This window comes from Prunus persica, chromosome G6, assembly GCF_000346465.2.
Source record: "Prunus persica cultivar Lovell chromosome G6, Prunus_persica_NCBIv2, whole genome shotgun sequence".
NCBI classification, from domain to species: Eukaryota; Viridiplantae; Streptophyta; class Magnoliopsida; order Rosales; family Rosaceae; genus Prunus; species Prunus persica.
In genome coordinates this window covers 28,739,745-28,752,039 of record NC_034014.1, presented here as the reverse complement: position 1 = coordinate 28,752,039, position 12,295 = coordinate 28,739,745, and the positions used below count along the sequence as shown (strand labels likewise).

Here is a 12,295-nt window from a genome sequence, read left to right as displayed (position 1 = left end):
CAAAATTATCCAAGGTCCATTGTTGTTTTTGTGTTTTCGAGTCATGATTTCTGGAGAAGGTGCAGGTGAAGGTGACGTTGAAGATGAGGATGATGGGCATCTCAAAGTATAGACGACCAGAAAGTTGGACGTCCCGAAATGCAGATGTTTGAAATATCGAATCGGTGATAGATTACCAGATTAATTTCCCTTCTGTAGTGGTGTATACACCAATGTATGATTAGAAAATAAAGAAAAGAAAAAAAAAACTTTCTTCTCAAAATGGTTTGATTATGAAGCACTGTGTTAGAAAACTTTATTTGCTTTTATGGGAGCGACTTTATTACATTGTAAAGTAAGCCCCATTTTAGCTATGAGATTATTTGCAATGTTCTCATATTTTTCACGTTTGCTCTAGATGCGAATAAACATTTATGAATTCAAGATAAATAAAATATTCACAGATAGCTTTAGAAGTTAATTTTATATAGAAATTAGCTTGAGATATGTTCTTCAACAAACAGAGTTCATCGTATAACCAAACCAAATTGTTTATTAGGCCTATTTATGAGCTAATGGGAGAATTTAAGTCCACTTCGGTGCGAATGAAGCTAAAATTTTCTGACAGAAAAAAAGGACTTGAAATCTTGAAAAGGAAGGGGAAATGGCAATGCTTTTTTTTACATAGAAGCAAGGAGGGAGAGGGCGGGGCACCAGAGGCCGAGGACCGAGACGGACCGAGACGGTGTCGCGTTGGTCGAAACCATAAATGAGATGGACATATGAAACTCATGTAATTAACCTCTTTCTTTTGGTTAACTCGAGAAAAAAAAAAAGGGATATGGATATATCTCGAAGACTAAGTTATGGGTGGTCATAATATAACTTCAGCAAACATGTGCATTGTTTAGTTGGGTGGGCAGAGTGACCCAATTATAAATAGTGGATGCAAATGTTTGAGATTTTGAGCTTGGCATCTCAATCTCTTTGCTATTGGGGTTACAGAGATTATAATACTTCTTGTTCATATAATTGCGAGCAATATTCTTGAAGGGTTTTGTTTGCGGGCTCTGATCTTCCAGTTCAAGCTGCTCGTTGTGCTGGCTCTGATCTTCCAGTTCAAACTGGTCGTTGTCATTGTTGGCTAAATCGCCAACAATGGCAGCAAGCAGATTGCACTGGAAGTAACTTTTATGTCTCTTTGCAGCTTCCTTCTCCAATGGCCCTGTGCTTGCCTTTTGAGATTATGACAGATAAACATGCATATGATAAATATGTCATCTGGGAACTTTTAAGTAAAATAAATTTGGAAATGAATCAATATAATATACTCATGAACTTAGCAACTTCATTTCGACTGAACTATGACCAAGATTTTTGGCAATCCTCCTCTCTTTCATCAATTCTCTAGCTAGCTTTACTTCCTGCCATCGACCGGCCCTTGCGTATATATTTGAAAGAAGAACATAAACTCCACTACCATGAGGTTCCATTTCTGTTATGCGTCTTCTCACTTGGTCAGCCAGATCAACATTTTCATGTATCTCGCAGCCATTCAAGAGAGCTCCCCATACAGCAACATTGGGTTGAAGTGGCATTTCTTCCAGTAGTCTCACCGCCTCTTCAAAGCGGCCTGCTCGACTCAAGAGATCAACCATGCAGCAATAATGCTCTTCAGTTGGTTCTATGCCATAAATATTTACCATTGAGGCAAAATGTCTCTGACCCTCCTCCACAAGACCAACATGGCTACATGCACATAAAACCCCAATGTAAGTGATCTGGTCTGGAACAACCCTAGCATCCTCTTGCATTTTTCTGAAAGCATGTAGCGCTTCCTTACCGTGCCCGTGCATAGCTAAACCAGTAATCATGCTAGTCCATGCCATCACATCTTTCTTCTGCAGATTGTCAAAAATTCTTTGAGCACTTCCTGCATCTCCAGTTTTGGCATACATGTCCACTAAGGCAGTGCCAATAGCTGTGTCTTTGCCCATGCTAGTTTTTGATACATATGAATGAAGACTTTGTCCCAATGCCAAAGCACCCAACTGCGCACAAGCACCTATTACACCCAGAAAGGTAGCTTCATCCGGAGCAAACCCAGCATTCTGCATATCAGAAAAGAGACCAATTGCTTCCTCAGCCCGGCCATACTGATTATAAGCACTAATCATGGAATTCCAGGTAACCAAGTTTCTCTGAGGCATTTTGTTGAACAGATCTCGTGCAGTTCTCAAGCTGCCACATTTTGCATACATATCTAATATGGCAGTTGCAAGAACTATATTGAAATTGAAACTTGACCCAAAGGGATCAAACCCAAGTTGGCGAATACGACTGTGAACCAACTTTCCAGTATCAATATCCCTACTTCGAGCACAAGCAACTACAACATGCACCATGGTGAACTCATTAGGCTGTACATTTTGAAGTTCCATATCCTTAAACACCTTTATAGCCTCAGTAGCCTGATTGTTCCCAACAAACCCAGAAATCAAACTAGTCCAAGCAACTACATTCCACTTAGGAATATTATCAAACACTTTCAGGCCTGAATTCATATCTGCACAAGAAGCATACATACTAAGCAAACAAGTAGAGGCATACATGTCCAACTCAAACCCAGTTTTCACAATGCAATTATGAACACATCTTCCATAATGGTAAACAGTGATTAGGGAACACGCTTTAAGCACAAATGGGAATGTAAAATTGTCCGGCACGTAACCCCTTTGCAGCATTTCTCTATACATTATCAAAGACTCAGCTGGGTTTTCACTATTGGAGTAGCCTCTGATCATGGAGTTCCAGATATAGACCCTAGGCTGATTAATTTGGTGAAAAACTGACTTGGCATAAACGAGGTCTCTGGCCTCAGAATTTGCACAAAAATCAACAAGCCTACTTAATGGGATCACATTATTAAAAACTGAGGTAGTGATCATAAGCCCATGTAATTGTTTCAATTCACTCATGGATTTGCATGTTTCCAACAGTGAGAGAATGGTGTTGTAGTGTTTCTTCATGAATCATGAGCCTTGTTATTCAAAGGAAAGACCTTGATGGGCAATGAAAAGCTTATATAGGAGCAAAATGTAACACTGAGCTTCTATAGGAGCAAAATGTGAAAGCACCATGGCAACATATCATTTGGCACAATGCAAAGAATACATGTTACCATAAATAAACAAAATCAATCATGAAACAAAGAATCAAATTTCATTGAATTTTTTACTACATATCATATCTCATTGTCTTTGAGGAAAAAAAAAAATTTCCATTACAAGAAGAAAAAAAACTACGCTTTCTCTTTCTCTTAGAATGCTCTTCTTCGGCTTCTTCTTCTTCTTCTCCATGTTACAGTCTCTATTATTGGATAACAAGCCCTAAGCTTCAAACCCCATTTTTGCAATTCCTCTCTCTTAAACCCAAAACCCACCAAAACACCCCCAAAAAGGACTGCAAAAAAAAAAACTACGCTCTCTCTTTCTTTTTCTTAGAATGCTCTTCTTCCACTTCTTCTTCTTCTTGTTCTCCATGTTAGAGTCTCTATTATTGGATAGCAAGCCCTAAGCTTCAAACCCCATTTTTTCAATTCCTCTCTCTTAAACCCAAAACCCACCAACACACCTCCAAAAAAGACTGCAAAAATACCTATCTTCTCCCACCACTGAACCATAGCAACCCCAGAAAGGCCAAAACCCAAACCGCAGCAAAGCACATGGCTTTCCACCTCGCTTTCAAACAACAACCCCAAACCAGAAATCACCAAAATCCCATACAACAGAAACAACAAGAACAACTTTCTGTTTCTTTTCCTTCCGAACCCATCAAAGCCTCCTCCTCCTCCAAAACCCTTCCAAATTCCCAAACCCCCTCCATTGCCATCTCCACTGCAAATTTCTTCGATAACCAGATCCAGCGGCTGAGGCAATATCTTGAGGTTAGACACGATAACGGGCATCAATTGGCGCAACAATCTTGGTAATCTTAGAGACCCAGCTCGCCTTTTATTCTTCCTTGCACATACAATCTGTTTTTGGATCTGGATTTGATGGCAGAGTGAAAGTGAAACGCTAAAAACCGGAGATTTTGGTACAAAGATGGCGTTTTGAATCGATGTGTTTGTTTTAACAATGTGGTTGAAGAGGCAAAGAGAGGATTTTGAGAAGTCCGGTTGTGTTTGGAGGTGAAAGGTCTTCAGCATTGTACACTCCGCTCTCTGTTCTCAGAGATGAAGATTCGAAGAAGAAGAAAGGGGACCGTTTGAAGGAACAGCCTAGGGTGTTTTTGTTTTTGTTTTCCCTGACCTAAAAGAAAAAAGAAAAGAAAAGAACTTTTTTTTTGCAGGGCCCTAAGCTTAAAACATGTGAAATTTTGTGTTATAGTCTAACAGGAAAGAATCTTCATATTAGAATTGTCTAATAATATATGTGGACCTTGTCTTCCTAAATTGACATTTCGAAACTTGTTATATGGTTTTTTTTTTGTTGCCAATATATTAGGTAATTTACAAAACATAAGTTTATCTTAGATGAAATTGAAGACAACCCCAAGTATCAATTGAATTTTCAATGCTTTTGGAAGATCATGGAGTGGATAGGGAGGAGGGAGCTAAATCCATGACACGTGGATTTGGTTGAAAATTGAACTGAATGATTAAGGTGATGCTGATGGAGAAAATGTGCTTCAGGTTCTTTAGTGGATGTGATTGTAGGACATAAAATTATCATGGTGTTGGCTTCAATTCATCCACACTCTACAACTATGCTTAAATTGACAGGAGATGGCAAAGGGCAACCAACCCTCTTAATGGCATATAACTACTTCACACCCAAATACTTCAAGTTCAGCTCATTCATGTCCTCCATACGATGCCAGAGACTCCAAACTTGTTTGTCAAGAATAATTTCTCTCTGTGTTCAAACTTTTATGCAAAAATGCAAGGCTTTGTCTTCCCTGGAATTGACAGGCCTGCCACAGGCATGAAAAGTGTTGATAGAGAATATCCTGCACACCGTTCAGTATCTGGTGGGAGGCAAAGCAAATGCGTCATGTCACCATCCAATGCTGGCATGGTTGCTGAAACTATAGAGAGAAGAAATAAGCACTGGTACCTTTTTCTTCTCCTCTAGTTGTCAACTACTTGTATGCCAATACTGTCTTTCTGGTTCTGATGTATGTTTTCGAAACTATTTGATCTTTTCTTGCAGGTTTGTCCAGACAAAAGTGGCAAGTGATTTGATCATACAAGTTGGAGATTCCAGCTTTCACTTGCATAAGGTATGCTACTATGCTGAAATACACTTCTTAATGGAACCAACAAAATTGACTTGAGCTATTATCAGGATCCGCATGTGAAATACAGATTGCTTTATCAAGAAAGGCTTTCTTTAATTGTAGGGAATTATTTTACCAAGATTAGGTCAGCATGCTTATAGTAATAGCTCTAGGATGTTGTTACAATCATTGTCTGAGTCTTTCGAACCCATCTGCCTTGTATTGTTTAAGCAGCCTAGAATTCCTCTTAAAAATTCCTTAAGTGAAGTCAGGTGTCTGACATGTTGTATCGAAACATTTAGACTCAAAAAATGGATCCAAATTTTGAATTAAGAAAATGAGATGTCATGTCCAGATTCTTTAAAGTTTGATTTACTGGTATTATGGTGCTCAGCTCCCGATGGTCATGAGAAGTGGACACTTGAACAGACTAGTATTCCAGAGAAGTGACGCAGAGAGAGAAACCAGCAGCAAAATTCACATGGACAATCTTCCAGGTGGAACCAAAGTTTTTGAATTAGTAGTCAAGTTCTGTTATGGTTGGAAGGCTGATCTAACAGCTGCCAACATTGCTCCACTATATTGTGCTGCACATTTCTTGGAAATGAGTGAGGATTTTGAAGAAGGAAATCTGATATCCAAAACTGAGGCTTTTTTGAGCTTTTTGATATTTTCATCATGGAAAGACACATTTAGGATTTTGAAAAGCTGTGAATCCATTTCTTCATGGGCTAATGAGTTTAAAATCACAAAACGAAGCGCCGAAGCCATTGCTTGGAAGGCCTGCACAAACGTTAAAGCATTTGGTTCTTCTGAGAATGATAATGCACAGTGCTTCAATGTTCTACCAAATAATGCAGAGAACTTAAAGTTTGAAGATGAAGCTGACATTTGGTGGTTTGAAGATGTTTCATCCCTAAGAATAGATCATTTCATTGAAGTGATCCAAGCCCTAAAATGTAAAGGGATGAGAGCAGACCTTGTAGGATCATGTATAGCTCATTGGACTGCTAAGTGGCTTGCACGAATCACTTCTGGGCTTGAAAGAATGACCCTCAAGCATATGACCCATCAATTACTAAGAGTTACAGCTGAGTGCTTGATTAAGGTACTGCCTACAGAGGAGAATTCAGTTACTTGCAATTTTATACTTCATCTTCTTAAGCTGGGGTTCATGACAAAGATAAATTCCGAATTGCTGAGCATGCTTGAAAGACGAATCGCTTTAATGTTGGATCAATGTCGTGCTCCAGATCTCTTGGTTAAGAACTATGGAGGTAAAGATAGTGTCCATGATGTAGGTCTTATTGTAAGGGTGGTGGTGTCTTATGTTTCTATAGTTTTGAGTAGTCCCACACCAAATATGTTCGCTGTTGGAAGGTTGATAGATGGGTATCTTACTCTAGTTGCAAAGGATGAGAACCTTACGGTGAATAGTTTCCAATCACTTGTAGAAGCATTGCCGAAAGACGCTCGGTATTGTGATGACAATCTTTATAGAGCCATTGACATGTACCTCAAGGTATATAACTTTCTTCTCTTCCTTATTTTTTTGATATCATGCAGTAGTTAATGCATCTCATCACCAATTGAACCAGAAGATGCTGCAAATCTTACATTGCTATAGGCTTAACTGCAATGACTTAAACAACTAAGTAGCTTATTGTTTTCTTACTGCAGGCACACCCTAGCTTAACAGAAGAAAAAAGAATGAGTCTATGTGGATCCCTGGAATATCATAGACTGTCACAGGAAGCACGCGAGCATGTAATGAAGAATGATAGGTTGCCCCTGAAGATTACGACACGGTTTATCCTTCTTGAACAAGTAAATATGACAAGGTCAATGACAGCTATTGGATCAAATTACCGAAGAACGAAGACTCAGGCAATTGTCAGAGTCAACAAAGGTTTAGGTAAGGGATGGATGAACTCCAAGAAGGAAATAAACTTGATGACAAAAGAGGTTGAGACAATGAGGGTGCAACTCAATGATTTGCAAATGTGTAAATTAAAGCTTCAAAACCAACTGAAAAGGTGCATTATTTAGAAGAGAAATGTGGCCTTCATCAGAAAGTTCTTGGTATTGTACTTTTTTTTTTTTTTTTTTTTTGGTGACACAAGTTTGACACCTTAATAATCTATAAAAAGATCTAATGGTCTGCATTAAGAAAATTTTATGCTATTTAACACCTTGAAATACCTCAGGCTCTGCTCTACCTTGAATTAAGACCACCAGAGAAGATCCACTTCTGATCTTCTATTACCAGAAACACAGATGCAATTACAAACCGGTTGAACTCAAACAGTCTTGGCACTATCAAGAAAGATAGGCTAGGCTGACAAGGACCTTCAATCGGGAAACTGACAATTTTGTAACAGCTCAACTAGACAAAGCAACAACTCAAAAACAGTGTAAAATTCACAGTGAACATCAAAGAAATAGTTCATCAACCATATTTGGGTACGAGGTGACAAATTAAGAAGGAAAGAAATGTGTAAACTGAACAAGAATAGTTTTGGCTGGCACATTAATATGAATAAGCCTGCCAGACCAGAAAACATTGTGCCTTCCATAAATCTTAACACTAATCACAGAGGCATACTGATTTAAAAGAAAATAATCGTTCGCATCACGCGACGTGTCCCATGAAAATGTAATTAAATTAATGGCATGCTTTACAAGATTATAAATAGGGTGAGGATAGTACATGTTTGATCACCCAAAAACAACTGACCTGTGGCAGAAGATACATATGAAAGCAAAAGCTTGGCTCCATTTTCCTGCTTGACTTGCAATCCATCAACTTTCTTGATCAAGAAAAATTGGATTGTTGAAGGCTCCGAATCGCGTCATGGAACAAGCTGGCAGTAGCAGCAGCAGGAGGAAAGGCAAAGGGGTAGTTAGTAGCAGCAGTGCTGCAGAAACTGACACTTCATGGCCATTCAAGTTAAAACTCGAACTAGCCAACTAGTGCACTGATCTCCTCAAGCTTGACCCCTCAAAGGAGTTTGAAGAGCATATTGTAGGGGCCATGAGTGAGGCTAACCGCAAGCTACTGGAGGACTGGAAACCAGTTTATATATCAGTGTGTGATGTAACCGATGCTGCTGATACTTGTCAAACTTACAGCATGAAGTTGGAAAAGAAAGAGTCTTACTGGTTTCGACCTGGTTTTTTCACTCATCAGCCGCCCCCTACTCACGCTTATTGATTTGACAAAGGCCAGGGAACACTTTTTCTACACCATTGGGCCCTTTGGACGTATCGTGGACAAAAGGAAGCTTCTTGTTCTTTCGGATCGAGAGATTGGCCCTCGATGGTCAGACAACAACAAGGACACACTTGAGTTTACTGTTTTTCCTGTTCCAAGGTTGGACTTGCGCACCTTGTTTTGAGAGGTAACAGAGATCAATACCCCTAAGTACAATATTTTTAAAGGATTTTTAAATAATTGAAACTATTTAAAAAATAATTTTAAATTCCACAAAATTATTTAAGATAATTAAATACTATTTATTAAGTAATTTATTAAATTTATTTAAATACTAATTCTTCACTACATAAATAATAATTAAAAGATAATATATTTAAAGAGTATAGCCGAGCGGCTATACTATTTAAATATTCGAATATATTCAAAGTGTATAGCAGCGTTTGTACTATTTAAATACTCGAATATATTCAAAGGGTATAGCCGGGCGGCTATACTATTTAAATATTCGAATATATTTAATTAGTATCGCCGCACAGCTATACTATTTAAATATTCAAATATATAGTACACCCGTTCGGCTATACTATTTAAATATTCAAAATTTATAGCCGTCCGGCTATACTATTTAAATATTCGAATATATTCAAAGAGTATAGCCGTTCGGCTATACTATTTAAATACTCGAATATATTCAAAGCCTGTGGCCGGCGGCTGCTATACTAACTAATTAAATATATTCGAATGTTTAAATAGTATAGCCATACGGCTATACCTCTAAAATATATTTGAATATTTAAATAGTAGAGCCATACGGCTATACATCTAAAATATATTTGAATATTTAAATATAGAGCCATACGGCTATACATCTAAAATATATTTGAATATTTAAATACATTTAAAAGGCATAGCCACATGGCTATACTATTTAAATACTTTTGGTTTCGAAGTATGCTTGTAATTAAACGATATGTTGATCCTAAAAAAAAAGCAAAGAAAAGGAAAAGACATCTTGAAAAACGACATTGTTTGCAGCATGGGTATAATAATAACCAGACGGTGATGATGAATGAACATTGAAGAAAATAAAGGAGACTTCTTTCTCTTATTAGTGAATTAAAGGTGCAGACATGGAGCAGCTGAATGTGAACAAGAACACGAGCTCTTCTTCTTCAGAGGACTCAAATCCTTGTCCCATTTGCCTCGGACCCATAATTCAAGATTCTTACCTTGACAAGTGTTTCCGTACGTTCCCTCTCTCTCTCTCGATTTCTTTTTAGAATATGAGAAAACTGAAAGGAGAATAAAACGAAAGAAAAGACCCAGTTTTTGTAATTTTAGAATCAGCACTGGAGTGGATGAGAGGTTTCCACCTTTTGATTTCATATTTGTGTAGAATTTTCTCTGCAACCAAACAGTGGGATGGAATTTAATTTTTGCTTTTTAATGGTAAATCGGTGTATTGATATTTGTTTTCATTTTTCATGAATTTGGTTTCTCCAAGAAATCTGAAAGGGTCATAAAGAGACCAAATTGGTGAAAGATTTTCCTGTAGTTGCCTGTAATGAATTTTTGCTATTAGTAAGACAGATGAAAGTTTAACTTATATTTGTTTTTGGTTAAAAAGTTTAGGGCTTCCTTATTCTATGGCTGAAAGTGGTCATGTTAGTAGTTATATCGTATGACAATCTCAATTTTTGTTGGTAGCTGAAAGCTTCAGTATTATGTTTCCTATAGTTGATAAGCTATAATGCTTGATAAACTCGGTCTTGTTGTATGAGTGTACCTGCACTGTATTATCTCATATGTTGAGCCTCATAAATCGACAAATTTTGTGTTGCAGATAAGTTTTGTTACAATTGCATCTTACGTTGGACCAAAGTTGTTGCTCACAAGCAGTCTTGCCTGCCTACGTCTGTAAAGTGTCCTCTTTGCAAGGCCAGTTTGTTCATTTGGCATTCTATTTATCATGTTCTGCTCCATTTTGTTTCTTATGCTGCGAAAAATTACTGACCACACGAGTGTTTGGGTATACCACTTCTAAATTTAGTCATAGGGCTGATTTTTAGTGGCTTGGCGCAGACTGAAAATTTATCAATAATACATGGGTATGATGGAAGTTCTTTTCAAAAGCATTACATCAACCAGGATTCTGGGTATGGGTTCTGTTGTTTCTTTTCTTTTCACTTGTGTCTGTGTTGTAAATGTAATTTACTTATGTATGTTTCGTTACTGGTATCTGCAGCTTTATCTTATCAAAAGATCACAAGTATAGATTACAATGCTATTATACTGAACCAGGTTTTATGCTTGTCATTTGATTTATTGGTTGTGTTGTTTCTTATTTTATTTCCTGAGAATCGCTATCACTGGTCTAGATGTCTTCCAGTTAACTTTGTTTTTCAATCAGGTTTCTTAAATGACATATTTGATGTCTTGCGGTATTGGAAGTCCCATAAGTATCTTCAGCCAAATCGCTGGCTCCAAAGTTGGTTGAGAAGGGAAATCCAAGCTCTGATGCAGGTCTTGAGTTCTTCTTGCACGAATTTTCTCTCTTGGTGACATAAGGCGCATTTCATTGTTTCAACATCCTAGAGACTTTCATTTGTTTTTGGCTAGAATCACCCAGTCCAACTGGCTAAATCATAAAACTATGCATATGATCTATCTTTATCGATGACGGACGTAGCAGGGAATCCGTTTTAATCCTCTTTATAGCTAACTTGCTTCTTTTGCTGCTTGTAGGAGGAAGATGTTGATATCATTATGCACCACATACATGGGCTGATTCATTCATCCCTGACTAGGTGAAATTTGTTACCATTTGGATCTCCATTTGAAAAATGATTGAATGCCATTTCCCGGTTTAGTTACCTTCTTTTGAGTTCTTTTGGATGAGATATGAAAAGGGATATACTATTTAAAGGCTTGAAAACCTGCAGAGTTTCAATAATCTTTGTGTCTGAACTTGCCTGCCTGAACCCTGCATTTTTTAGGCATGAACAAAAGGGTCAAACGAAAACACCTGAAGCCAAACAAAGAGAATTTCAAGAATCAATCTCTGATGCAGCAAGGCCTTTCCTAGCAGCAAGAACTGATCGGTTTGTAAATGAGGTGGAGCTATTTCTTGCTTCGGGTTTGAACATTGAAGCATACGATGCTGTGTGCATGCAACGCTTAGGTTGGAGTGCTCCAGGAGTAACTACGGAGCCTACAGAAGGAGAACTTGCCGAACACAGACCTGTGATCCCTTACTTGTATATTTTTTATGAATCCGACTGTAGTGATTGAAAGTTTCATATTCACATGTATGAGACAATCACTTGCATTCTTTCTTGTGTTCACTGATATACACTTTACTTGTGTTGGATCCATAAGCGAACAGTTAACATCGGTACTTAAAAATATAAGAGCCCGAATTCCCCTCGTTTTCATGGGCTTTTACTTTTTTTTCTTGGTCTATTCAACTTGTTTGACTCTTGTGGACTACATTGACACCATCAACATAATTCAATTATGACGTAATGTTTTTTTTCCTTGTTGGGTTTTTTGAATTTTCATTTTAAGTTTTTATTTAAGACTTCGGTAAATGAATTGACTATACACTGATGCTAAGAATCAAATCTATGACTTTTTCTGAGGAAGCATTGCTCCAAACCTATACTAGTGGGTTGTTTTCATATTGACAATCTTTTGAGGTACTACAATGTGGTTATTTTTGAAGTTGAGATAGATAAGAGAAGAGGATGAGGGATGTAAGGGAGAGATGAGAAGAGAAGAATGCATAGAGATCTTTTTAAAATTAAATAAATAAAA

At 37.6% G+C, this 12,295-nt stretch overlaps 4 protein-coding genes across 4 annotated transcripts; 2 read left to right on the top strand and 2 right to left on the bottom strand.

Moving 5' to 3' along the window:
* Positions 811-3,106, bottom strand: LOC18773915 (putative pentatricopeptide repeat-containing protein At3g05240). Its single transcript, XM_007208442.2, has one exon. It carries the CDS (start codon positions 3,006-3,008, stop codon positions 1,311-1,313), a length of 1,698 nt encoding a protein of 565 aa, XP_007208504.1. The 5' UTR covers positions 3,009-3,106; the 3' UTR covers positions 811-1,310.
* On the bottom strand, positions 3,183-4,386 carry LOC18771985. The gene has a single exon (XM_007206939.2). The coding sequence runs from the start codon at positions 4,187-4,189 to the stop codon at positions 3,479-3,481; it is 711 nt and encodes a 236-aa protein (XP_007207001.1). The 5' UTR covers positions 4,190-4,386; the 3' UTR covers positions 3,183-3,478.
* Positions 4,835-8,390, top strand: LOC18772672 (root phototropism protein 3). The gene is made up of 4 exons (XM_020565328.1): positions 4,835-5,095; positions 5,196-5,265; positions 5,657-6,784; positions 6,943-8,390. The coding sequence occupies exons 1-4, from the start codon at positions 4,857-4,859 to the stop codon at positions 7,309-7,311; spliced, it is 1,806 nt and encodes a 601-aa protein (XP_020420917.1). The 5' UTR covers positions 4,835-4,856; the 3' UTR covers positions 7,312-8,390.
* LOC18772220 lies at positions 9,504-11,946 on the top strand. The gene is made up of 7 exons (XM_007205657.2): positions 9,504-9,724; positions 10,323-10,417; positions 10,562-10,635; positions 10,725-10,780; positions 10,890-11,002; positions 11,225-11,286; positions 11,476-11,946. The coding sequence occupies exons 1-7, from the start codon at positions 9,610-9,612 to the stop codon at positions 11,768-11,770; spliced, it is 810 nt and encodes a 269-aa protein (XP_007205719.1). The 5' UTR covers positions 9,504-9,609; the 3' UTR covers positions 11,771-11,946.

What these genes read in the sequence shown, in the direction of transcription:
- LOC18773915 (XM_007208442.2), bottom strand. Translation starts at nt 3,008, where the DNA reads ATGAAGAAACACTACAACACCATTCTCTCACTGTTGGAAACATGCAAA.
- LOC18772220 (XM_007205657.2), top strand. Translation starts at nt 9,610, where the DNA reads ATGGAGCAGCTGAATGTGAACAAGAACACGAGCTCTTCTTCTTCAGAG. An exon ending in TACATCAACCAGGATTCTGG is followed by an intron (nt 10,636 to 10,724) that starts GTATGGGTTCTG and finishes TGGTATCTGCAG; the next exon opens with CTTTATCTTATCAAAAGATC. An exon ending in AAATCCAAGCTCTGATGCAG is followed by an intron (nt 11,003 to 11,224) that starts GTCTTGAGTTCT and finishes TGCTGCTTGTAG; the next exon opens with GAGGAAGATGTTGATATCAT.
- LOC18772672 (XM_020565328.1), top strand. Translation starts at nt 4,857, where the DNA reads ATGCCAGAGACTCCAAACTTGTTTGTCAAGAATAATTTCTCTCTGTGT. An exon ending in CCAGCTTTCACTTGCATAAG is followed by an intron (nt 5,266 to 5,656) that starts GTATGCTACTAT and finishes TATGGTGCTCAG; the next exon opens with CTCCCGATGGTCATGAGAAG. An exon ending in CCATTGACATGTACCTCAAG is followed by an intron (nt 6,785 to 6,942) that starts GTATATAACTTT and finishes TTCTTACTGCAG; the next exon opens with GCACACCCTAGCTTAACAGA.
- LOC18771985 (XM_007206939.2), bottom strand. Translation starts at nt 4,189, where the DNA reads ATGCTGAAGACCTTTCACCTCCAAACACAACCGGACTTCTCAAAATCC.